Consider the following 25,466-nt stretch of genomic DNA (forward strand, 5'->3'; position numbering starts at 1 on the left):
GTTTCAAGTTTCCTCTGCAGTCCTTCCTATAGGGAAGGTAAATTCCACATAATTCTATGCCTACAAACTGGGGGACCCTGGGGGAGAGAAAGAAAGTCCATTTATGCCAGACTATGCTATTGAATTTAAAACTGAATGCTGTTCATTTCGTTTACAGTAATATTGTACGATACATGAGGGCCACCTCCCTCTAGTTATTTCACTTTTAAAAAACAAAACAAAAACAAATAACGAAAAGAAGGAATACATGAAAGATATTCTTAAGAAGAAACTGAACTGCTGGAGAATCATGGCATTGAAAAACCGAGCATTAAAAACCTACATAGAAACATCCTCCCATTAATACCCCTTATAAAATCTTGTATCACATCCCTAAACCTCCTCAACTGACTTGGAAATGAACCAGATTTGATTTCACTGAGTGGCGTTTGCTTACACGTAAGAAGGCTTAAAGTTGTGCAACAAGGCATCCTGACCCTATGTGTGGGGCTTAACTTCCAGGGAAGCGTATATAGGATTGCAGCCCGAGTGTGAGGGAGAGGCATTTTGGCTTGCCTTGGGGGGTGTGTGTGTGTGTGTGTGTGTGTGTGCGCGCGCGGAATAAAGTATGAACTGCTTTCTTTTTTACATGCAGCTGAGGTTGCAGGCTAAGATCCCTTAGGATGATAGTGTAGCTCTACAGTGCTGCTTGCATGAGTGTGTGTGAGCTGAGCCACCGGGTAGTGTAATAGCAGATGCTTGCCTGCGCTAAGCTGATTTACTTGTTTAAGATCTGACCTCATCATTCTGTCAGGATGGATTCCCACCTATACAGTTAGGAAGATCTTAGCAGAACTGTCCGCGACATACAGAGGAAGCCTCAGTGAGAGAAAGGGAAGGACAAGTATTAGGAACACTAGCATTTCTTGCTTTCGTTCCTTATTTTGGAGAGGATGAAGCGGAGGCATTGAAAAACACAGGAGACGAACACAGGGTCTGTTTCCTTTCTGGAACAACAGGATTTTTTTGTAGCAGTGTTTTCCTTCTCTCTTTCTCTTTCCCCTTTCACAACTTGTGAAGATGTCAGTCTCGGGGAAGAAGGAATTTGACGTGAAGCAGATCTTGAGGCTCCGCTGGAGATGGTTCAGCCACCCCTCTCAGAGTTCCACAGGCACCGGAGGTTGCCTGCAGCAGGAAGGATATGAGCATAGAGGGACACCGGTTCAGAACAGACTGAAGAGCCACTCGCGGGACAGAAATGGGCTGAAGAAAAACAACAGCCCAGTACGACACAACATCTTGGCGCCAGTGCCTGGACCGACCCCAGTGCCCCACCGGCCGATCCAGACTTGGCCTGAGCAGCAGAACTTCATCGAGCACCTGCAAGCCACAGAGCAGGTGCCAAAAGCTGTCAGAGAGGAGGAAGGTGACAAAGAAGAGCTGGACAGAAAGGCGCAGGAGCTGCAGATGATCACAGAGGAGAGCAAGGATGAGTCCGTCGAGAGGTGGGTGATTTAGAGGGCAGCGCTGAGGAAAATCAGCTGCATGTTATTGCTGTTATTAATGGTCATTGTTTGTAGTTATTGCCAACATTGTTGTTGTTGTTATATATAAAAAGTGCCACCAATGTGCACAGCACATTGCAATGCACAAGAGAACAAGTCCCTGCCTGGAGGAACTTACAGTGTAAAATATGACATGGCGGGGGGTGGGGGGTGAGAGAGGAATGGCAGAGTAATCGAAGCAGACAGGGTATCCATGTGCATTTATTTTGGTTGCATGTACTTATATTTGGTTACAGCAGGGTAGGGAAAGGGCCTAAACTCAGTGGTAAGGCATCCACATGCAGAAGGTCCCAGGTTCCGTTCCCAGCATCTCCAGGCAGGGCTGGGAATACCCTCTGCCTAAAATTTTGGAAAACTGCTGCTAGCCAGTGTAGACAATACAGTGGTACCTCGGGTTAAGTACTTAATTTGTTCCGGAGGTCCGTTCTTAACCTGAAACTGTTCTTAACCTGAAGCACCACTTTAGCTAATGGGGCCTCCTGCTGTTGCTGCACCGCCGGAGCACAATTTCTGTTCTCATCCTGAAGCAAAGTTCTTAACCTGAATCACTATTTCTGGGTTAGCGGAGTCTGTAACCTGAAGCATATGTAACCTGAGGTACCACTGTACTGAGCCATATGGGCCAGTGGTCTGACCTGGCATATAACAGCTTCCCTTTTCCCCAGTTAAGGGTTTGTGAGCCTAAAGTTTAATGAGAAAGGTGAGCTTTGGCCTAAACTGCTTACTCTTTCTTTCTCCCCCAACTCTCTCTCTTCTTAAATAAACCTTACTCTTGCTGTTGTCTTGGAAATGAATATACTGTCCAGTTCTTAGGAAGCATGCTTTGTTTCATTTTTAAAAATTGCTGGGGCTTTTTAACCCTAAGTGAATGAAACCCCTTCCTCTAAAATTCACACACATCACACTGTGCTAAATACTGCTATTTTGTGTGTGTGTGAATGGTGTTTCCTGTTTATAAGATGCAGCCCCCACCAAGGAACAAGGTCCTTTGTGTTTCACCATGTATTCCCCCCCCTCTTCCCCCCTGACACTTCCCTGAGAATTTTCAGTAGCTTCTGTAGAGCGTGTTAATTTGTCTTCAGATAAATGAACCAGCTCAAAACCTTCCCTTTCCCGTGACTTTATCAATAAGTTCAAACTTTGATGAATGGAAAACGTTGGGACACACACAGACACTGCCACCAGGCCTCTTTGTTGCTGCTGTTTATTGCTTCATTGATGAATATAATTAACCTTGAACCATACTGGGAAGTGGCAAGGAGCTTCTTAAAGGTTTATTTTAAAATTGCAGTAATCTCACCCGCAGTTTGCTGAAGGGAGAGAACTGAGGGCAGTCATGCACACTTGCTTGGGAGTACTATTAAACTAAATGCTTGACGGCGGGGGCAGTGGGTGTGTGGGGGGACGGGACACTTGCTTGTCAGGGATTGATATGTTGGATTGACCTGTAAGTCCTAAACAAACACGGAGGCTGATCCTCTAGGAATAAGTTCCCTTGTGTTCATTTGAACTAAATACTAACCCAGTGTAGACAAGGCTGCGACCTTTCTAAGTAAAATGTCACTGAAAATGAGCAGGAAAGCGTTAGATTTCAGATTTAGGATGGGAGTCACTTTTTGTGAGAAACTGATAGCAACTAGGGCCAAAAGCAAAAAAAGGGGACGGTGATGGAAATGTGGTTCCAGAAGTAATTTGTTTTAAAAAACAGTATGTTGTAGTGGTTGGAGTGTTGGGACAAGAAACCTGAGAGGCCAGGGGTCAAATCCCTTCTCAATCCTGAAGCTCACTGGGTGACCTTGGGCCAGTCACTTTCTCTTAGCCTAACTTACCTCACAGAATTGCTGTGAGAATATTTATTTAGTTCAGTCAGGATGCAAATGTATTTGCTCCAATACAAACTGTACATGTATTGCAAAAAATATATATAATTTTAGTCTCCGGCATTTTTTCATGCCAGGGAAAAAGGAATCCTGATTGACAACCTGCATTTTTAAAAATTGCTTCTCATTTCTCCAGCTTGTTATGTGTAGCAATCCTGATTCGTTCAAATCTATGTCTGGGCAAGTTGAACAAAAGGCACGCTGGCATATTGAAATCTATAGAGGATTCATTAAGTGCCTGACACCAGTGTACTTTTTGCACTGATGCCAACAAGAATGCAACATACTCAGTAATGGAATTTTCCTTGTGAAGTCTGATTCTACACACCTTTAGTGATAAGTGTTTAATGGAGGCCAATGGGGCTTATTTCCAAGTAAGTGTATGAGAGAGCATAGCTTGAGCAGGAACTTTGAGCATGAAGAACAACAAATATGGTGGAAACAGTGGAAACTGCTATACTAAGGCAAATACAGCACTGCCCAACCAACTTTGTTGTGTCCTCAGCTTGCATGAATTCTTATTTATGGCCTTTCGAAGGGTAGCACTGCTTACTAGCTATCTACTCCTTATAACTCAGAAGAGAAGAGGATGGGGACAAACAAGAATTACTTGACTCCACCTAGCAGCCCAGATACACACCAACCACCATTGGCTTGAAAGATCCCTTCCTCTGCTCGTAGCTGACTAAAGTTGGGCTGAAATTCTCAGAAAAACAATTTTATCAGAATTTCTTTGAATTTTTCTTTTTCTGAACTGTTGGAAAAGGTTGATTCTCCCCTGGAGAATATTCAACAAAATGGCCTCCTCAATTTCTTAATCCAATAATTGGATGGAGAATTTCAGCTCCTGCTAAGCACCCCCAATTTTCATATTGTTTAATATTCAGTAATTCAGTAATATTAAATAAAGCAATGGGCGCACCTTCCTTCTCCCGGTCCTTTTCTCCTGGACAATTGCTTCCTTTCTCTATCAGAATGAATGAGCAACAGTCTCATTCAGCATTAACCTGAATCAAAATGTCTCAAAAGAGAATGTTCTGGGAATTCTTTTTGCTACCACAAAACCTGTTAGAGAATTCCACATCCCTCCCAGAGATTAATCTGAATATCCTCCTCCCCAGTCTTGCCTCCCACAATAAGGGTGGAAAATTTTGGGAGGCCACTTTTGCCCAGCAAAATCAATACAGTATAGTCATCACTGCTGGGATGCCTTCAAAATTGTGTGGAGTCTGGCCTTCCTTTGAGAGTCTCTCCATATGTCCTACAGCAGCTGTCAGGAATATTGAACAGGGACACGGAAAAGTCACTGTGTGAGAACAATTCCAGGCACTAAGGTCCAGTTGTAATGGACCTGGCATGGGGAATCATAAGAAGCTGCTTTGTACCACATTAAGCTAGTTGTCCACCCAAGTTGGATTGCCTACTTTGACTACTCAGAATGAGGTCCTCCTCATTGACTGTTTCTGGATCCTTTCAACTGGAGTCCCTGGGAATTAGGCCTTGAACCTTCAGCATGCAAAGTGTGCTCTCTTCCTCTAAGCTGTAGCCGAACTTAGAAGCCCCTCAGAGTCTGTGGAAGAGGTCCTTTACATTTCCTGCTTCCTGCTCGTTTTCGCTGGAGGTCCTGGGGAGTGAACCCAGGATCTTCTGTGTGCAAATTGATGCTGCTCTATCACTAAACTATGGTCCCGACCTGGATAGGGCAGCATCACTGTGTTTTGCAGTATCTGTGTTTTGAAACCCTAAAACGTCTTTCCTCTGGATTGGTGAAGTAAACAGCAACAGCCTTTCCAGCTAGGGGCTTCAACAATGGGATAATGAGAAGTTGTTTCCAATTACTAGGCAGGAAAGAAAACCTGTCACTAAAGCAGTGTGTTGTTGTTGTTGTCATTGGTAGTGGTGGTAGTGGTAGTGGTGAAGAAGAGGCTCCAGGTAGATACTCATATGTGTGTCATGGACTGGTTGGATGCAGAGGAATGGTGGGAGGAACTAGCTGGAGAACTTCCAGAAAAGGAAGGCTCAGAGCCCAGGGATTGGTGGTGGAATGATGATGAGTGGTCAGAGGGAGAAGAGGGAGAATACAGGGAAGAGGAGGTGTCAGATGCTGAAGAGGTAACAGGGCTGAGTGAGCTGGGAGAGTCTGTGGCAGAGAGAAGCCCAGAATCAGAGGCAGAAGCTGAAGCAGGAGAAGAGGGAGGCCAAGAGGCAGAGGTGAGTCCGGCTGGTGAAGAGTCATGGGTGTCTCCTCCTCTTGCTATGACAAGCTCCCCTTCCCCCTGGTCTCCCAGAACCAGAAGAGGCATGAAAAGGGCAGAGGAGTGGTTGGCTTCATGCAGGCGCAGTCTCTGATTGCTTGGAAAAAGCCTGAGGAGGTGGGCACTTTCAGTCTTGGCAACTGATTTTCATGGAAGAAGACCACTGAGAATGAGCTACTCTGCTCATTAAGCCTGACAGTCAAGTCTGTGGAGATCCTTCTTTTTGCTAATAAAGTTAACTGTTAAGTTGTGGGTTGACATAGCAGACGACACAGCGATTTCTCCAAGTAGCTCTTTATTTCGTAAGCTGGAATAGAACTGACTGCAAACAGCTCAGCCGGCCTCCTTTTATAGGCAGCCAGCTGTCAACATTGTAACAACAATAGCCCAGAGTTCCCGCCTAAAATAACTGACGTGGACCTGAGTGAAAACTATTTACAGACCTGAGTGAAAACTATATACAGTATCCCCCTGCTGGCCCAGGGTGAAACTTCACTACATAACACCCTTCCCCACCGAGATAAGGTGTTAGTTACAATCGTAATGGTTTCCTTATATACAGCACTACGCGTAATGGTTCAATTAGGCACAAAAGCATATCGGTTACATTTCCCATACTTAGACCAACAGTGATACATGTCCAACAACATAGTCCTTTAAATAAGTCGGGCGCTTGGAAACTCTGCCAGACCGCCGGGGACTGGTAGCCAAGTCCGAAGGGCCACACAGTTCTTGCTGAGGCTGTGGTGCGACCCTAGGTGGCGTTGGAACCAACTCCCCTGGATCCGCTGCTGTGGGTGGAGCCTCCGCAAGTGGAGTGGTCTGAGTCTGTGGTAAGTCTGGCAGACCCTCTGAAGCGGCTTGGTTCGGCTCCACGCTGGCAGTTTGCGAGGGAGGTGTAGGTGGGGCCTCGCCATCTGAACGTGTCTCTTCTGGAGCCGCAAGCGCAGTTGGGGGCACCTCGGTAGTGTCCAAGTCCCCAACCCTGCGCCTAAGCTGGTCTATGTGCCGTCGCCACAAACGTCCGTCTTCGAGTGCCACCTGGTACGAGCGAGGTCCAGTGACTCCCACTACTGTGGCTGGCACCCAAGGAATGTCCCCCACATAGTTCCGGGCAAAGACCTGGTTTCCTGGGACAAATGACCGTGGCACGTTGGCACAGCCTGGGGGTTCAGCCACGGCAAAGTCCGGGTGTAGCCGGTCGAGCGGTGACCTGAGGCGGCGGCCCATAAGCAGTTCAGCAGGACTCCCCCCTGTGGCCGCATGAGGGGTGATGTGTTGCACGAACAAGTATTTGGCGACCCGCTTATGCCAGTCTCCCCGGTCCAGGCGCGCCAGTGCCTCTTTTGCCGAGCGCACCATTCTTTCCGCTTGCCCGTTGCTGGATGGATGAAAGGGTGCCGTTAGGGCATGGCGGATGCCCAGTCCCAAAAGATACCGCTCAAACGTGCCTGACGTGAACTGCGGTCCGTTGTCAGAGACAAGGACATCAGGACACCCATGCGTTGCAAACAGGCCTCGCAGCACCCGGATGACAGCTTCGGTAGTGGTGGAGGGCATCAGGGCGACCTCCAGCCATTTGGAATAGGCGTCCACCACTACCATAAAGGTCCGGCCGTGAAAGGGGCCAGCCAGATCGATGTGCACCCTCAACCAGGGTGTCTTTGGCGTCTCCCAGGTGTGTCCCTTAGCTGCCGGTGGTGCAGGCCTCGACTCTTGGCACGCTTGACAGGCGGACACCCAGGCAGTGATGGCATCGTCCATATTAGGCCACCAGACGTAACACCGAGCCAACGCCTTCATTTTGACAATTCCCGGGTGGCCAACGTGCAGAGCCTCCAGGACGCGCTGACGGAGTCCCTGGGGAATCACGACGCGGTCTCCCCACAGCAGACAGCCGCGATGAGCTGAGAGTTCATGTTGTCTGGTTGCGAAGGGCTGGAACTCCGATGCAAAAGGCCCTTGTGGCCACCCCCTCCACACCCAGTTGAGCACCCGGCTGATGGTGCGATCCTGGGCAGACGCGGAGGCCACAGTGGCAGCCGATACAGGCGCTGCCGGAAGATCCTCAATCAGAAGGAGCGATGAAGCTGGAGCCGGGTCTTCCACAAATGCTGGAAGAGGGCAACGGCTGAGGGCGTCGGCATGGCCCATCGATTTCCCCGGGCGATGGATGAGCCGGTAGTGGTAGGCAGCCAGGAAAACAGTCCATCGCAGCATGCGTGGCGAGAGGACCGGTGGAGTTGGACGATCACCGGCGAGGAGGCCCAGGAGTGGCTTGTGGTCAGTGATGAGGTCAAAAGTCCTGCCATAGAGGTATTCATGGAACCTCTTCACTCCAGCCACAAGTGCCAATGCCTCCTTGTCGAGCTGGCTGTAATTCCGTTCCGTCGGAGATAGCGTCCTGGAAAAGTAGGCGAGCGGTGCTTCTCTTCCATCTGGAAAACGGTGACTAAGGACAGCACCGATGCCAAAAGGAGAGGCGGCGCAGGCAAGGACCAGCGGCCTGGATTCAGTGTACTGTACCAGCACACTGTCTGATGAAAGGAGAGCCTTGACCGCGTTGAAGGCCGCCGTCTCCCGATGACCCCAGGCCCAAGGCTTCTTAGTGCTAAGGAGTCGGTGAAGAGGCTCAGCCACTGTGGCTTTGTGGGGCAGGAACATGTTATAAAAGTTCAGCAGCCCCAGGAATGCCTGCAACTCCGTCTTGTTCTTTGGAGTGGGGGCCTGCTGGATAGCGCGGATCTTGGATGTGGTCGGGTGAAGGCCGGAGGCATCGATAAGATAGCCCAGGAACTCTACCTGTGGAACGGCGATCTGGCACTTCTCCCTCTTTACCTTGAGCCCGGCCTCTTGGAACCTGGTCAGCACGGCACGGAGGCGCTCGAACAGCTGCTGGTGTAAGTCTGCAGACACCAAGACGTCATCAAAATATGGTACCACGCCCGGAAGCCCTTGCAGGAGACGCTCCATAAGGCTTTGGAAGATGCCAGGAGCCATACTCACCCCGAACTGCAACCGGCGGCAACGGAATGCCCCCCGGTGGGTGACGATCGTCTGGGCTTCAGCAGTGGCATCATCGACTGGCAGTTGTTGATAGGCTTGGGCAAGGTCCAGCTTAGCGAAGACCTTACCCTCACCCAGGGAATGCAGCAGGTGTTGGACAACAGGAACCGGATAAGCGTGCTGCTGAAGTGCCTTGTTGATCGTGCACTTGTAGTCAGCGCAGATTCTCACCGACCCATCTGGCTTGACAGGCGTGACGATGGGGGTTTCCCACTTGGCGTGGTCAACCGGCTCCAAAACTCCTTGGGCGATCAGTTTGTCCAGTTGTTCGTCCACCTTAGCCTTGAGAGCAAAGGGAACCCGGCGTGGCTTTAGCTTGATGGGGGCGACTTGTGGATCAAGGCTAAAGGAGATGGGCGTACCTGTATATTGCCCCAAGGTGCCGTCGAAAACCTCGGCAAAGTCTTTGACCAGACCCTCAGTCTCTGCGTTAGAGATGCAGTTGATGCCGGTGACCTCCAGGCCGAGGGCATCAAACCAGTCTAGCCCTAGGAGGCTTGGCCGCTGACCTTCGACCACCACCAACCGGAGCAGGCCCGAAAAATCCTTGAAGGCGATCCGGAACCGGCCAACGCCTACCATGGGAATGTCGTTTCCCTGGTAGTCTCTCAGGTGTACGCGGTGAGAGTCGAGTTGCCTTTTGGACACTCTGGGTACCAGTCTTTTGATGGTGCTCCATGACACGATGGACAGGGCAGACCCGGTGTCGATCTCCATGTCACATGGAGCTCCTTCAATGAGCACCGTGACGTTCAGCTTGCGTCGCGTAGGCGAGTCGGTTTGGCCAATCGTGGTTCCAGACGGGCAGCGGCAGTTGGTGAGAGCGAAACAACTTCCCTTGGCAGACTGGAGTGAAGACTTGGACTTGCGAGTCGATGAAGGGGGGGTGTCAGACGGAGCCGATCGGCAGACCTTAGCGATGTGGCCCCTTCTGGAACACTTCCTACAGATGGCGTCTCTGAATCGACACTTGGCACGGGAATGGTTGCCTCCGCAGCCGGCACATTCCGGTTGGCCCTTGGACTTCTGTTGGAACTTCCTGCGCTCCCGCTTTGTCTGGTGCACGTCATCGTCTTCACTGGAGGATGCCTCATCACTGCTGGCCTCTTCATGATGCACTGGAACTGGCTTCCTAGCAAGACGCGGGCTGCTGGACTTGCAGATCTCCTGGGCGGAGCGTTCAGCAGCTTCTGAGGCCACAGCCTCCTCAATGGCTTTCTGTAGCGTGAGGTCTGGCTTGGCGAGGAGACGCCGTTGCAGATGGATGTCCCGGACCCCGCAGACGATTCGATCCATCAGGGCATCGTCTAAGCCTCGGAACTCACAGTGCATTGCAGCCTGTCGCAGGGCGGTGGTGTAGTTGTTGATTGACTCCCCCTCTGCCTGGTTCCGGTGGTAGAACGCATGGCGGGCAGCAATCTTGGACGGCTTTGGTGCGTAGTGGTTGCGGAGCTTCTCTTGGATCGTGTCCCATGGTGTTGCCTGGACTGCTTCAGGCGCAACCAATGCTTGGGCCGTCTCAAACACCTCAGGCCCACAGAGGCTGAGGAATAGGCCCCGCTTCCGATCCTTTGATACTGCTGTCAGCTCGTTGGCTTGGAGGTAGCAGTCGAACCGAGCGAGGTAGGAGTCCCATGATTCAGAGGCTGGCGCAAACGGCGGTAGAGGCACAAGTGAAGCCATGATTCCGATGCCGGCGTGAAGGGCGATGGATGGAACACCGTGCTCTTAGCCAGAACAGTCAGCTCTGAATTGGTTCTGTCCAGTGATTTCGCTCAGTGATTTCGCTCTGTGATTCAGCTCAGTGATTCAGCTCAGTTCAGAGGCTGGCCGCATCTGGCTGTGCTCTGATGTCCATCGATCCCATCCTCGTCGCCAGTGTTAAGTTGTGGGTTGACATAGCAGACGACACAGCGATTTCTCCAAGTAGCTCTTTATTTCGTAAGCTGGAATAGAACTGACTGCAAACAGCTCAGCCGGCCTGCTTTTATAGGCAGCCAGCTGTCAACATTGTAACAACAATAGCCCAGAGTTCCCGCCTAAAATAACTGACGTGGACCTGAGTGAAAACTATTTACAGACCTGAGTGAAAACTATATACAGTATCCCCCTGCTGGCCCAGGGTGAAACTTCACTACATAACATTAACTATCTTTGAACTGTGTGATTACAGACCAGCACACTCCTGTGACAATGTGTTAGAAAAGCCTGATCACTGAGCTATGGCCATGACCCAGCAACTGCTTTAGAACCTGAAAGTTCTAATTGGTTCCCATTAGCAGCTCAATAGGACTGGTAGGCAGGGAGACCAACAGCAGGTGAAGGCAAAGCTAAGGAAGGCAGAGAAAACTAATTTATTGTTTTGTCCCTGGCCTCCTCCATCCCGAGTTGCACAAGGGAAATGCTGAGAATGAGGAAGCACCAGAGGATAAGCAGTGACATCCCTTTGACTGGTTGTAAGCCAGGAGACAGGCAGGTAAGCAGGCTGAGGTTGGTGGGGCAGTTTGTCCTAATGGACCAGCCTCCACTGTTAAGCCACCAGCAGATCTATCCTCTGTGAAAACAGTCACTGAAAGGGCCAGTATTAAAAATGGCCAGAGGGTTAGACATGCTAGTCATGTCGCTTCTTAAACATTAACTCATTTATTATGACATATTCTTCTTCAACCAGATCCCTGCTTCATCAGATGCATGAAGTGTTATCCTCACTTGGCATATGTATGGGTGCAGAAGGGGGCAGAAAAAAAAAGGAGAGAAGTGAACACTGGTATCAAATGTCCCAAAATGCAAAAAGTACTGTCTGTGACCATCTGCTTGAAGTTTAAAAGCATGCGGTGCAAACGCAAGCTGTTTGTACATTGCATATTTTTCGACTGGGTGTTTTATTCTGTTTTGCAGTGTTAAAGTTAGTGATTGCCTGCGTTACAACCCAAGAAGGGGATGGGTGAGAAAGTGGAAGGCATAATAGTATTTAACATTCCCGCACCTAGCAATTAAGGGTCAGGGTATGGCGCTTCACATCTGCTGCCTAGCTTCCCCAAATCTTGATGACACATGTCTAGCATCTCTCATGAACTTCACCAAATGACAAATACAGGGATTGTGGACTCATCTAATGGGAACTGTTTGAATCACAACCTCTTTCTATCAAGGATTCGTGACTGTCAGGATTGACTGGGTGTTGCGTTTTTCATGTCCTTGTCAATGACTATCTTCTCATTACCATAAAATATGGTGTTCTTGCCTCTAAAATGTCTAGTGTTTTGACAGACATTCTAGGCATTTTTTTTTAACTGAGTAGCCAAATTTCCCTCCCCTGTGGTTTGGATCCAATGATGACACAATACAAGTGGAAGACTATTCTATTCATAGAAGAGCTGAAGGGGAGAGTATGATGTCCAAAATTCCCTATTACAGCTGCAACCTGCCATCCCACCCCCTATAATAATTTTGGATAACTCCCTCACCACCAGGAGAAGCTTCTAAAACAGTGTGCATGCTTGGCAGGCAGAATGTCCACAGGTTTGATCTGCAGCATCCCCAGGTAGGACTGGGAATGGCCGTTGTCTGGAGAGCCACTGCCAGTCAGTGTAGACAGTACTGAGGTAGATGGACAAATGCTCTCACTTGCCATAAAGCATCATCTTATGTTCCTAAGGAAACCCTGTTGCATAAGAGGAACTCTGCTCATTAGAAAGCAAAGCTGTGCTGGATCAGACAAGGGTATATAAATTCCAGCCTCTTGATGCACTCTTGATGGCTATCAGATCCTTTCCAGGAAGGTCACAATCCCCCAAGGTGAGAGCCTTCCATGCTGTGGCTCCCAGGAAATCATATTCAGTGGTATTCTCCTTTTGTAAATGGAGGCTCTGTTCGGCTCCCATAGCTAGCAACTTTTGCTAAACCTCGTAGTACTTAGGCTCCATTTGTGTGCCCATCTAACAAATGCTTCTCATTGCCTCTCCAAATAGTCACCATGCTCAATGTATTTATTAAATATTCCAAGACTGAAATATTCCAAGACTGAAAGTGTAGAACCTTTTCTTACCCCACGCAAGAAGGAATCAGTAGGCTTGCAAGAGGCTCAGACTTTGCAGAGGGAAGAAATGCCTAAGGGTGGAAAATCTTGACAAGCAGCTCAGTGGGGACTGAGCATGCTCAATGGGCACTGAATGCTAATTCTTGGGGAAATGGAACTCTGGGGAGGGGGAATAGTATGGAATGACACATCCAGAAAGAGGATGCGACCGACCGACCGACCGACTGGAATCAGGAACGGCAACATTTCGTTATTGCTGCTCCTGTTGTTTTTGAGTACATTATGAATGTAGATGGCACTTTAATACAGGGCTGGCAAATCTAGATATCATTGGACTACAGATCCCACCACCCCAGACCATGGCCATGGAGGTTCCCAGGTCCCCCATCTCTGCTGTAAGGGAAACATATGGCTGCGTCGAGGAGCTTACAATCCAGATTTAGACAGTTGCCTCTCTATTGCCTTTGCTGTTATTCTGAACTGACACTTTAATTCGGGAAATATACCTTGAGCACAGGGAGAAATATTCTGGCATTTAAACTTATGACCCAGACTTGGGAGTACAGCTTTTGTCTCCACGAGTATTTATTTGCTACAAGTGTGGAAGCTGTTTCTGTAGAACTGGGGCTGCTAGGTGGGCTGGAGGGCCATGACCCTGATAGAGACGAACCATACAATAAGCCCAGCGGTGGAGGAACCCTCTCTGGCACCCGGGGCGGGATGCCAAGGGGCAGGGCGAATCGCCTGGTGATGCATGCATGATGTCCGTATGGACTGCGCATGTGCGGCATCCCATACGGAGTGCGCACATTTACAAACTTTGTACGACAGTGCAGAATATTGCCAGTGAGAAGTGGCTCCAAGCAGTGAGTATGAATTACACTGGCCAATTCTGGTTTCAGGATGGTCCTTTCAGGCCATTGTGAGCCCTCCAGGATTTTGCTGCCTGCAGAATTGCCCATTTAAATTTCAGTCACATCTGCACTTTCTATGCAGATGACATTGAACCGGACCACTAACTAGCAGTGTAAGCTTATTCCAGGCTCACACAATGACTTCCAATCAGCGTCGCCTAAATAAGGTCAGGGTCGGCTATACAGAAAATCATTAAGCTGCCTCCGAGTCGGCAGACTTTGGGTGCGAGACTGACAAGGTGAGATGCACACAGCTTGCCTTCAGAAAAGGTGGTTTGGGAGCTTTGGCAGCCTTAGCTCTTTTCACCACCACTATCACCAAATCTGTAGTTTATTAATGTTTTTATCCAGAGCTATATCAATAAAAAGGAGAATAATGATAACTGAAGGCAGAATAGAGAACTGAAGCAACGGGGTGAAACTCCCATCACCCCTGAGCACTGGACAAGTTCAGTGGGAGCTGAAGTCCAACTGTATCTTGAGATTCACCATCAGACCGAGAAGCTTGAAAAAATAGCTACTGTATCTCTCGTCTCTTTTTTGGTGATACCAAATTCACAGGGGAAAAGAAAAGAGGCTTCTAATAGTTGAATTTTCTCCTTACTACTGTTTTGGACTTGTTGAATTACCAACAAATCTGATTTTAATTTTTTTAGATAAATGTGAATATAAGGAACAAAACAGAGGAGGGAAATAGGTGAGAAGGAGAGAGATGAAGAATAAAGATTTGTGTGTCAGATAGGGAAGGTGTCAGATAGAGAGCCAGGCAACAGCAGTTGCTCTTCCAGGGTAATAATGTTAGCAGAGCACCACTCTTGATAAGTCATCAGCATTTTTGTGCCAATTTTTACTGATATACACATTTTTGCAAGGCATTTCCCCCTAACACAATGCAAATTTGCACAGTATTTTCATGAACATATGTGTTTCTATGCACACTTTACCAGAATATATGCATCCCTATGCAAATTACTTGGCTGCAGAACTGCACTGTAAAATTTGGTGATGTGAGAATTTCAAAGGATGGCTGTGTTTTTTGTGCATTGTTTCGGAGAGTGCAATTTTTGTGGGTTCACCTTTAAATGCAAACATAATCACATTTCTCTTGCATCCCTACATGTGAATAGCACATTTGTTTTCCCATCATCTCTGCCTCTTTCTTGCTTCCACAGTCCCCAGTTTTTAAGCTCTTATGACCTCACTTCCTTCATTTTCCCAATGTACTCTTTGATTCTTTTCCCTAGGCAAAGAGACCATTCACTTCTCTCCCAGAAGTTGCACCGTTTGCTAACATTCCGCAGTTTCATTTTCTCTGAAACAGCCTATGGCTGTGTAGGTAGAGACCACAGGCAACAGATAATGTTTTGTTTATGATAAACATGACATTTGGTAAACCTAACACTGTTGTATGGCTGGGCAATATCACCCAGTGGAGGGACCTTTTCAATTCTACTGGGCCAAGGAAGAAAAATATTCTTTTGTGAATATACTTAATGTTTTCACCAGCTCATTATTACCTCTTTCTTTTAGTTCTCCTGTGCCTAATGTTAGACTTTTCTTGTGTAAAGCCTCTGCACTGCAACTCAGGTTTCCCATTTAATTGCATTACACTCAGTAGGGGCATTGTTTGGAAAATAGCTTAAATTATACATTATAGTTTCTCATTATAGGCAGCAAAAATTGGCTGTGGCTGTTACCTAAGGGAGCAGCAAGCACCAACTAGCAGCATGGAAGTGCCCTTTAAGTAAAGGTTATACACAATTCTGTAAAGCGTAGAGGCAATAAGTGAAGTCATTTACACTTCCACAACAGGCTTTCTATCCTCTTCTTGAAGCCAGGCACACACTTGGGGAAAATCATACAACTTTTTATGTTTGTGGCTTGATCCAAATAACTTGGAAGAATGGCACAACAATGGGCATGGACTCTGAACAGCTGCCCATGATCCTGGCAAGGTGCTCACAGCACCCTTCCCTAGCCTATGTGCTCCAGTGGTTTTTGGACCACAGCTCCCATCAGGCTCAATGGTGGGAAATGCAGTCCAAAATTATAGTCCCATGGGGTTGGTGGGAACAAAACATCTAGGGGGCACGAGGTTGGCTAAGGCTGCATTACTTTAGCAGCATTGCCCTCTTTATCATGGGAAATGAAGATAATGGAATGGTACATTTTACTCTTTCCAATTATAGTCCATAAATCTTTCAACATAGCCATTGATTATTCCTGTGAAAAATGGCATCTCAAAAAAAAAGGGGGGGGGGCCTGTGGACAGTGTATGAAATAGCAATGAAATTAGATACTTCAAGCATATTGAAGCAGTGTTTCGATTGTTTTCACAGAGAAGTTGGGGTGACACAGCTATGAAATCAACAGGAAATTGCATCACAGTGTGTGCATTCTTAGGAGGACATAAAAAACGATTGCTCGTTTTATAGAAATGCAGTCTAAAAGCACTTTAGTTAGACCTAATGGACAATTAAAGGTTATTTTACGGCTGAATCATTGACTTCCAAACTATTTATGAGGAGTTAGGCACAGGCCATTAGCGCTGTGCGCTTCATGCTTTAGACAATTGTCCATGCTGTGTTGACCACTTTACCCATCAGCTTTGGTCCTTACCAGGGATGGGAAAGAAATTTGGTTCAGTTCCCATTTAAAGGTGAACCCACATAATTGGCACATTTCACAGTGTATGAGAAATAAAGCCTTCAAAATTCTCAGAATTTTGCAATGCAATAGTCCAGCCAACTGAGACCTGTGGCTGTAGGGCTGTATACAAAATAGATAGATAGATAGATAGATAGATAGATAGATAGATAGATAGATAGATAGATATGATAAAATGAATGAAAAAATGCATAGATTCTGAAAAAGTGTGCATAAAAGTGCATATTGTTGTTAAAATAACACACAATAACACACAAAAGGCCACTACATTAGGGGAAGTTGTTCTGCAAAAATGTATATGGTAGGTGCACCCCCCCCCGAAAAACTTCACCAGGACAACCCACCTGTCTATTACATGACACCTGCCAAAATCTCTTGTGTGGGGTTCCAAAGCACCTGACAGCCAGCCAAGAAGTCTGTTCCTCACACTCTCCTGTGAGTGGAGGGTTGTGGTTGGTGACGCAGTGCACAGACCTCTCTGTGGCAGCACATCCTTTGTGTAAAGCACCCCTTCTATAGCAGAGGTGGGGAAAAGCAGGACCAGGGGCTGACTGCACCAGCCTAGGACCTGGCATACTTATTTCCCCTCCAACCTGCCACCTCCAATCTTCCATCCTGGCCAGTGTGAGACTCTCAGGGTTCTGGTTTGGATGATTCTTCTGCCAGAGACTCTCCCTCTGATACACAAGCAGAGCAAATAGATGCTCCAACTTCATTATCTCTTGCTCTTTCTCATGCACACATATTGGAGAGGGGAATGTAAGCAGCATTCCTAGAATTCCATCTCAGCTTCAAATGAGTAACCCTTTGCTCTCTCTTTCAAAACTGCCAGCTGTTTCTCTCTCTCCCACTCTCTCCCACTTTTCCCTAAGTTTGATGGGTGCAACCATGCCAAGGTGCTGAAGTATATCTCATTCAGAGACCAAGAGAGATCCCCAGCTCTCAGGGGACCATCTCCTAAGAATTAATTCCCATCAGCTGGACCTCTTGGACCTCCTAGCCATCCAGCTGTTTTACAAAGGAGTGGCTGGACAGCAGCTGCCTAAACTGCATCTATCTTCATTTGTGGCAGGAGCAGGGAGTCTGTGGGTCTTCCAGATGCCATTGAATTCCAGCTCCCCTCATCTTAAACCAGCATGGACAAAAGCCAGGAATGATGGGACAACATCTGGAGGGCCACAGTGCCCGTTCCCCTTCTCGACTACAGTATCTGTTTGCCCTCATTCTCCATGAATATTGATCTGCTCCTCTGGAAGTTTCAAAGCAAAATGCTGGTCACACCACATTATGCTTGGCTCAGCTTAGATCAGACACCCCCAAACTTGGCCCTCCAGCTGTTTTGGGATTACAGCTCCCATCATCCCTGACCACTAGTCCTGTTAGCTAGGGATGATGGGAGTTGTAGTCCCAAAACAGCTGGAGGGCTGAGTTTGGGAATGCCTGGCTTAGATCCATGCAACACAGCTGTGAGTTGTGAGTGGATGACCTACAAGAAAAAAAACACAGCAGATAAGAGCATAAACCCCTCCAATTGTCATCCAACTTACCAGAACAGCATGTCTGAGGGAGAGGAAAGGAATTTGTGCAAGGCTGACTGGTGAGCTTTGTGGCTGATACTGAACTCCACATTGGCACAGAGTAGTCAGTGCCCTCCCCTTTAGTCTCAAGTGTGCATCCGCCTCCTGTTCCTTTAGCTCCAGAATTAAATCATGCTCAGTATGGATTCCTGACATCTTAGATTAGCATTTGGGTGCTCCTCCCCCTGTTCCTCTGCACCCTTCAGCTCTATGAGCTGTCAACACCTATTAATTCTAATCAGAGCAGAAGCCTCACCACATCTTTCAGAACTGGGCCCTACACGCTTACTGCAAGCTGATGTGCAAAGTGCTAAAATGCATGAAATCCCAACTGTGGGAAAATAACAATTCTGAGGTTTTCCATATGGCTAGAAGCAGCACCTTTGCAATAAGTTTTCAGAGCAGCCCTACTTTGTTATTCCCCAGAACCACAGAATTCTACATTTTTAATTCTTTTTCTTCTCCTCCCTCCCCCCTCCCCCATATCATTTATAAATTGGTTCCCATGAGGCATCCTGAAGTGATTCACCAAATAATAAAATATATGTATAAAATAGTTTACATCGAAACCATTAAAACAATTGCATTTATAAAAAACCATGCAATGAAAAATACAGTTTATAGTTTGAAACAGATCAGAACAACAACACGTGCATGCATGAAATCAGTTCAAAACAGTACAACAGAGATATTGACTGGGATCAAGATGCCAATTTAGGAAGTTTGTTGAAAGGGGAACTTAACCTGGAGCTGGAGTTCCTTCGCCGCTTAACTCCAGAAACCCTTTTCAGATCTCATGTATGGCACGTGTATAGCAAAAGTCACAAAGGGGCAGTATTTTTCCTTCGTTTTTGCCCTTGTCTAGCTGGGGATTTGCTCCATGCTATGATAAAGACATTTCCCCTGTCATCTTTCCTGAACAGCTTTTGGTAGATTTCTCTCTTTCCACTCCCCCTCTCCCCCGTTCCAGTTGACAATCCTCTCCTCTAACCCCCTCTTGCTTTTCCGTCTTTTGACACCAAGTATAATCTTCTGCGTCATCGGAACAACAGTGTGAAAGGTATCATCAGGACAGCGGCTCAGTTTCCCAAAGATGCTGTTTCTACGGAAACGCATGTTTCTAATTATGGTGGGTCTTTCTGACAGCTTATGCAAAACTGTACATCACTTTAGAGGGGAGCTTCATGGCACACATGCTCCCAGCACCCATTAATTTAACATTCTCTGGCTCTCGGGTACTCAGTTACTTGGAAGGGGGAAGAAGGTAGAGATGTTCATCCGGTTCACATTTTAATGGAAGCTACCTTTTGGAATTCACATGTCTCTGAATTTTGTGATGCATTTTCACAGCCAAAAATTGGGCACACAAAAAGTGTCTATTAAGGTAAAAGTGTGCTCAATAGATTAATCAACTAAAGCTTTCGTGGAGGCACATTCTCACCAGTATGACTGTGAGCTAAAAGCAGTCTTGCTTATCTTCCCCCTTAGGCTACTTTTAGGCTATTTTTGTTACGATAAATTATTAAGTAATGAAAAATAACATGCTACACAACGACCTTTCCTTCTAACAAATCTTGGTAGCTTTTATCTATGAGAAAGTATGTGTAGAGAAGTTTTCCATGAGAAAATCTGTATAAAGTTTTCCCTCTCCCCAAATACTAGAACGTGTGGAATGTCTTGCCGTAAGATATGGTGATGATCGCAAACTTAGATAACTTTAGAAGGGAATTGGGCAGATATGCTATATGGAATCTTCCAGTTTAGAGTCAGTATGACCCTGTATACCAGTTACTGGGGGAACAAACCTTGGCAGAAGGCAATTGCATTCAAGCGCTTCTTGTGGGAAAGGATTTTTCTGAGCATTCTGAGCAGGAAATGAAAAATGCAAGAAACCAATTTGGAAAAAAAATCATTTCCTAATGCAAACTGCCACTTTTCTAGTCCTCATCATATCATCTATTTGGGAAGTCATTTTACTGCACTCACTGATACCTAAGTCAAATATGAAAATGTATAAGCAATTTCAAAATAAATAAGATTAATTGCAAAAGCAATTATTATAGAGCAGCAGAGTGAACAATTACCGAATCTAGCATAATTAGACTCGCTGTACACAACCACTACAAATAAATTAGGTCCATCGGCGCCAGCTCCTCTCTAAAGGATTTGTGTAGTGGCTCCCCAGTTACCATAATTCTTCCGCATTTTGTAGCCTTTGGACTTGGACAACTAATCAAGCCATAATTGGCTATTTACCTGACAAGCTGAAATGATTATTAGTATTGCAGAGCAAGGCTCATGCTTTATTACCACGTACGTGAAGGCGCATCTTCTGGGATGTTTGGGTGCATAATGAGAGTATTATTTATTAGGTCACAGTTGCCAAATGGTTTCTAATGCTTCATAAGAGTATGAATATGGAACTATATTAATAAGGTTATTGGGAAAATACATAAAGTTTAAACCAGTGAGTATTGTGCTTTATTAGACAGAGACGCTCTTGGTGTGAAACAAAGCAGTAACTTAAAGCCTCTGGAAGTTTACCTCACACATGCTAAGCTCATTGCCCTTTCAGCTTCTTCTTTGTCTGCCTGGTCATCCAAGCCTGTCTGCACAGGGCATGAAGGCAAGGATAATGCCTCTCTCTGTCATTGTTTCCAGGCACTTGTTATTCAGTGTCTTATAGCCTGGGAGGGTGTTACAAGAGTGTGCATGCTTCCTGCCTGCTCAACCTATATTATCATCATCTTACCTGTGAGTCTTGGAAGACCTGCTCCCTTGCCTTGCAGGCTTTTCCCCCACCTGGCCTGGGAGGGCAGGGCCCTGACTGACTCCAACTACAAAAGTTGAGGGAGCTCAGAGAGACCAGATACCATCATGGCTGCAGATGCATACCTAGGGTCCCTTGAACTCTTGACAAGGGGCCATATGGCTCTCCTTCCCCCTAAAATCACTTTACCACAATAACCACATTAGAAATCTTTACATTCTATGTGGCCCAAGTACTCAAAGAATCCTGAGTATGGGAAAGGTGAGGAGGAAGGATGGAAAAATTCACATGCCTTGTGTTTGATATCACCACAACAGTGGACTGACTCCAGCTTCAGAAGCTGAGGCTACTGATGAGGCCAGAGACCACCTTGGCTCCAAGTCCTGGAAGACTTACTCCCTGCCTTACAGGCATTTTCCACCTGGCCTGGCCTGGGAGGGCAGGGCTCTGACTGACTCTGACTACAGGGGATGAACAGACTTTTGGGCTGGGATATTGTTCAGAGGTTTTTGTTGGGGGTTATTGCTGCTGTTACTGATTTTTTTGTAGCTTTAATTTTAAATTGTATTATGATTTATGTCAAAATTGATTGTATAATGTGTTTAATTTATTGTTCATGACTACTTATGTTAAACCACAGAGCCTAGGACTTGCCGATCAGAAGGTCGGTGGTTCGAATCCCCGCGACGGGGTGAGCTCCCATTGCTCGGTCCCTGCTCCTGCCAACCTAGCGGTTTGAAAGCACGTCAAAGTGCAAGTAGATACCGTATTTTTCGCTCTATAACACGCACCCGACCATAACACGCACATAGTTTTTAGAGGAGGAAAATCCGTAGGCATGCCACCCGTAGGCATTCCCTCCATAACACGCACAGACATTTCCCCTTACTTTCTAGGAGGAAAAAAGTGAGTGTTATGGTGCAAAAATTATGGTAAATAGGTAACGCTCCGGCAGGAAGTTAAACGACATTTCCGTGTGCTGCTCTGGTTCTCCAGAAGCGGCTTAGTCATGCTGGCCACATGACCCGGAAGCTGTACGCTGGCTCCCTCGGCCAATAAAGCGAGATGAGCGCCTCAACCCCAGAGTTGGTCACGACTGGACCTAATGGTCAGGGGTCCCTTTACCTTTTTACTTACGTTACACTTATTATTCTGTAGTTTTTTCATGTTGTAAGCTGCCTTGAGCATGGTTTTATTTGTGGATAAAACGATGATGTGTGTAGGTTTTTACGCAATTTCCTCATGATCATGTATTAGAAAAAGGCAACACCAATCTCCAGTAATCTTTCTTTAGAAGGAAGCACTTGGGGAAAATGGGAGCAGAAAAGAATAAGTAAATCACCCACTCAATAATCTGTGGGCTTGAGCTATAGGACACAGCTATGACACCACTCTGACTCCTTGCATAAGAGATCTAATGCCCTGGCATGGAATTGAAAATTGGGAGAAAGTAGTGACATGTTTTATTGAGTTGGGAAAGGTAATCATAAGTCACTAGCTGGAAAGAAGCAGCATAGGTATAGATCTTCAAGAGAGCGATGATGGTTTTTAAGGGGTCTGTCATTGCTTTGGACAAATGCTGCTTATGTGAATGTTCTTTCTCCTCTGCTCAGTCTGTGTATTTGTACATGAATGACTCTTCCCATACTGATAAACTCCAGTTGGGCTGCTGCAATGTATTTTACATAGAGCTGCCCTTGAAGATGCTGCAGAAACTAGAATGCATCTGCTAGAAATCTGACTTGGACTTCCCATTGGGAATATATCTTGCCAATGTTGAAGTTTTACCATTGTTTGCCAACAATTGTCAAGTCCAGATCACACTGCAGGTGTTTGCCTGCCAAGCCACTCATAGTGGGAACTCACACGCTTAAAGACACTCCTGTATCAGCTCACCTGTATACTGTGGTCACCTGTTGGTACTCTTCTTCAGGTGTTTGCATTGTCAGAGTTGAGACAAGTGGAGACCAGGCAGGAGGCTGTTTTTGGCCATAGCACTGCACCTGTGGAACTCTTTTTTTTAGGGAACCTAATCTGAAATTTACCATGTTATCTTTTAAGTGCTGGGTCTTTTAAGGTACTTTCATAAAGTCTGCCTGCTGCTGCTATTACCAATATTTTATGCCACTTGATATGTTACTGTCACTTGCTGCATTTATTTTAATATGTTGCACGCTGTCTAGGGATGAACGGTGGAGGTGCAAATTCTTAAATGAAAAATAAATAGCTAGATAATTAATAAAAAAATAAATAAATAATAGAAACATAAACCAACAAAAGCAGCACAGTCTTCAGCAGTGAGCTTTTGAGAGAGTTCAAGTGGATCTGAAGCTGCCTTAAACCAAGTCAGACCTTTGGCTAGCCTAATAGAGACATTTTGGAAAGTGATTCCCCCTAATATAGTGCACTTTGTATACTGTTTTCACTAACATGTGCATTTTATAAATAAGGTTTTACCTTAGTGCATGCATTTCTGTACACATTTCTTGACTGGAGAACTGCACTGCAAAATTCAGAGGAGCACAAATTTCAAAGTATAGATGTGTTTCTGTTCGTATGTTGTTTCAGAAACTGCATGTTAGGCATGTATGCCTTTAAATGTGCTCTGGATGGAATTTGCCCTCCACCTCTAACTTTAACAGATATAGGTCTTAATATATCTTCCATTTTGAGTGTGTGGTGGCGAAGAGGTGGATGTTTAATCACTGGGTCTTCATGGTAGCTAAAAAGCTACACACTGTAATGCTGCTTGTTCTGTAAGTCTCCTGATAGTCTTACTGCCTCATAAATACAAACAAGTTCCCTGTTTTCTGAACCACATAAATACTCAACAAGAGAGCTGGGAGCAGGAAAATGGCTCATTTTAATCCCAAACTCATAAAAACAACCCAGTGGTGATAAATGAAAATGATTCTCCAGACCTAACATCATATAAGTTTCCATTAATGTTACATGAGTTTCCCATTATATTGGAGACACATCAATATCACCCGCAGAAGACATTTTCACAAGCATCAGAAATGTGTTTCTTTGGGTTCCCCGCCCCTTCAAAAAGGAAGATGCAGCCCATTCCTATCTGATGATACAATTCACTGAGACAGTTAAAACAAACATGTCTGTATCCCATCTCTTTGCTGTATGTGCAATCAGGAATGTGGGCAGAGCACTCCAATGGAGCAGGGAGAGGGAGAAATTGAGGTGGAAAAACTGCTTTTTCCTATGCCCTGGTGACTTCTATCAGTCAGGCAAAATGTATATGTAAGAGGGGGGATGGGGGAAGAATTAGATTCAGTCTGCATTTAAAGTTTGCATGCTTCCAAAGTTTGCAGTGCAGTTTTCCATATACCAGGGTGGAGGGTGCATAAAAATGCATATATTCATGAAAATAACATACAAAAACGCATTATTAGAGAGCATTGCTTTACGAAAAGGTACATAGCAGGCAAAATTTTCATTCAGATATGTGTATATTAGGAGACATTCCTGTTATTATGCTGATGAATTTTCATAGAGACTTGGTTTTTAGTTTTTAAATGGCAAACAATTGTGGAAATATGAAGAACTAAATTTAGGATTGGGGAGATGAGAGACAGCCAGCTTGATGGTTGAGTGGAGATTTAAATTCTGGTATCCTAGGAACTGTTATGATAGTTTGTAAGGTGGCCGCAGCCACCTTTCTTCAATTGGACTTCCATGCCCGTTTATCATGCTAAATTCTTTTCGTTCCATTGCTCCTAACACAGTTTCGTTGGGTTCAGGATAATGTCTGCAGCAGTTGTGGAAGTTCTTCTCTTGCAGTTTAGGAGCCTTGCTATTTTGGGTTGTAACATGCGTTGGGTGCTCAGCACACAGAGAAGACTTTCTAGTGCTGACATTATCATGAGCATCATGATGGCAAAAGTGGGGCCAGGAGCAACAGGATGACTTGGGGGGGGGGTATTAAATGCACAGTCATAAGCCCCATTTTCCACATTTCCCATCTACATGAGAGTCAAGGCTTGCTGAATTTGGGTCCTATTGAAAACATTTGGATAGGTGAGTCATACCTTCCCAATGTCTGTGATCTCAGTTACAAAACTGTGAGATGATAGATGATAGATAGATAGATGATAAATATCTTAAAACAGTGGCAAGCCACATAGTGGGAAAAGTAAGGACATAGGAATCTACCTTATATCATATCAGGTGATTGGGCCTGAGTATCGTTTGCATCAACTAGCTGTGGGCTCTTCAGGGTTTCAGACAGGGAACGTTCCCCAGCTCTTCCAGGAGATGCTGAGAATTGTCCTTGGGAACTTCTGAATGCCAAATAGATGCTGTTCTACTAAACTATGGCTCCTCCCCTAAAAATAAAGCAAGGTCCCAGTCCTCATGATTCTGGATAAAAGGCTAAAATAAATAGGAGCACAGAAAGCTGCCACTGGTTTACTTATCTCAGTACTGCAGACAGTGACTAGCAGGGGGTCTCCAGGGTTTCAGAGGGTGGATGTTCCCAGCCCTAGCTAAAGATGCTTGGGATTGAACCTAGAACCTTCTTCATGCGAAGCAGACACTCTGCCATTGAGCTACAGCCCTCTCCAAACAAGAGAATAAGCTGGCTGTTTAAACCAAGCCCCAAACCATGCTGAAAAGGTTATGCTGCCAGACAGAGTGTAGCGAGGCTGCTGATCAGAAGCTTCAAAAGAAACTCATCAGCTGGAGTGGGATCTTCATTTTTTACTCCCCCACCCCTATTTTTGAAACAATTGCACCAA

General features: G+C 46.0%; 1 protein-coding gene across 3 annotated transcripts in view; it reads left to right on the plus strand.

The window, feature by feature from the left end:
- The first annotated feature begins 342 nt into the window (after positions 1-342).
- The window catches only part of KLHL4 (kelch like family member 4), a 43,954-nt gene continuing 18,830 nt past the window's right edge, over positions 343-25,466 (plus strand). For 2 of the 3 annotated variants that reach the window (XR_014152778.1, XM_081848021.1), the window contains exon 1: positions 348-1,484. Coding sequence is in view for 2 of the 3 variants with exons in the window: in XM_081848021.1 (XP_081704147.1) it covers positions 1,060-1,484 (425 nt within the window). In the remaining variant the exon portion in view is untranslated. Of the gene's footprint in view, positions 1,485-25,466 lie in introns of all 3 variants that reach the window. The other variant, XM_081848022.1, reaches the window with a different exon arrangement.

The sequence above is a fragment of the Podarcis erhardii genome, assembly GCF_964252035.2.
Source record: "Podarcis erhardii genome assembly, chromosome: Z".
NCBI classification, from domain to species: domain Eukaryota; kingdom Metazoa; phylum Chordata; class Lepidosauria; order Squamata; family Lacertidae; genus Podarcis; species Podarcis erhardii.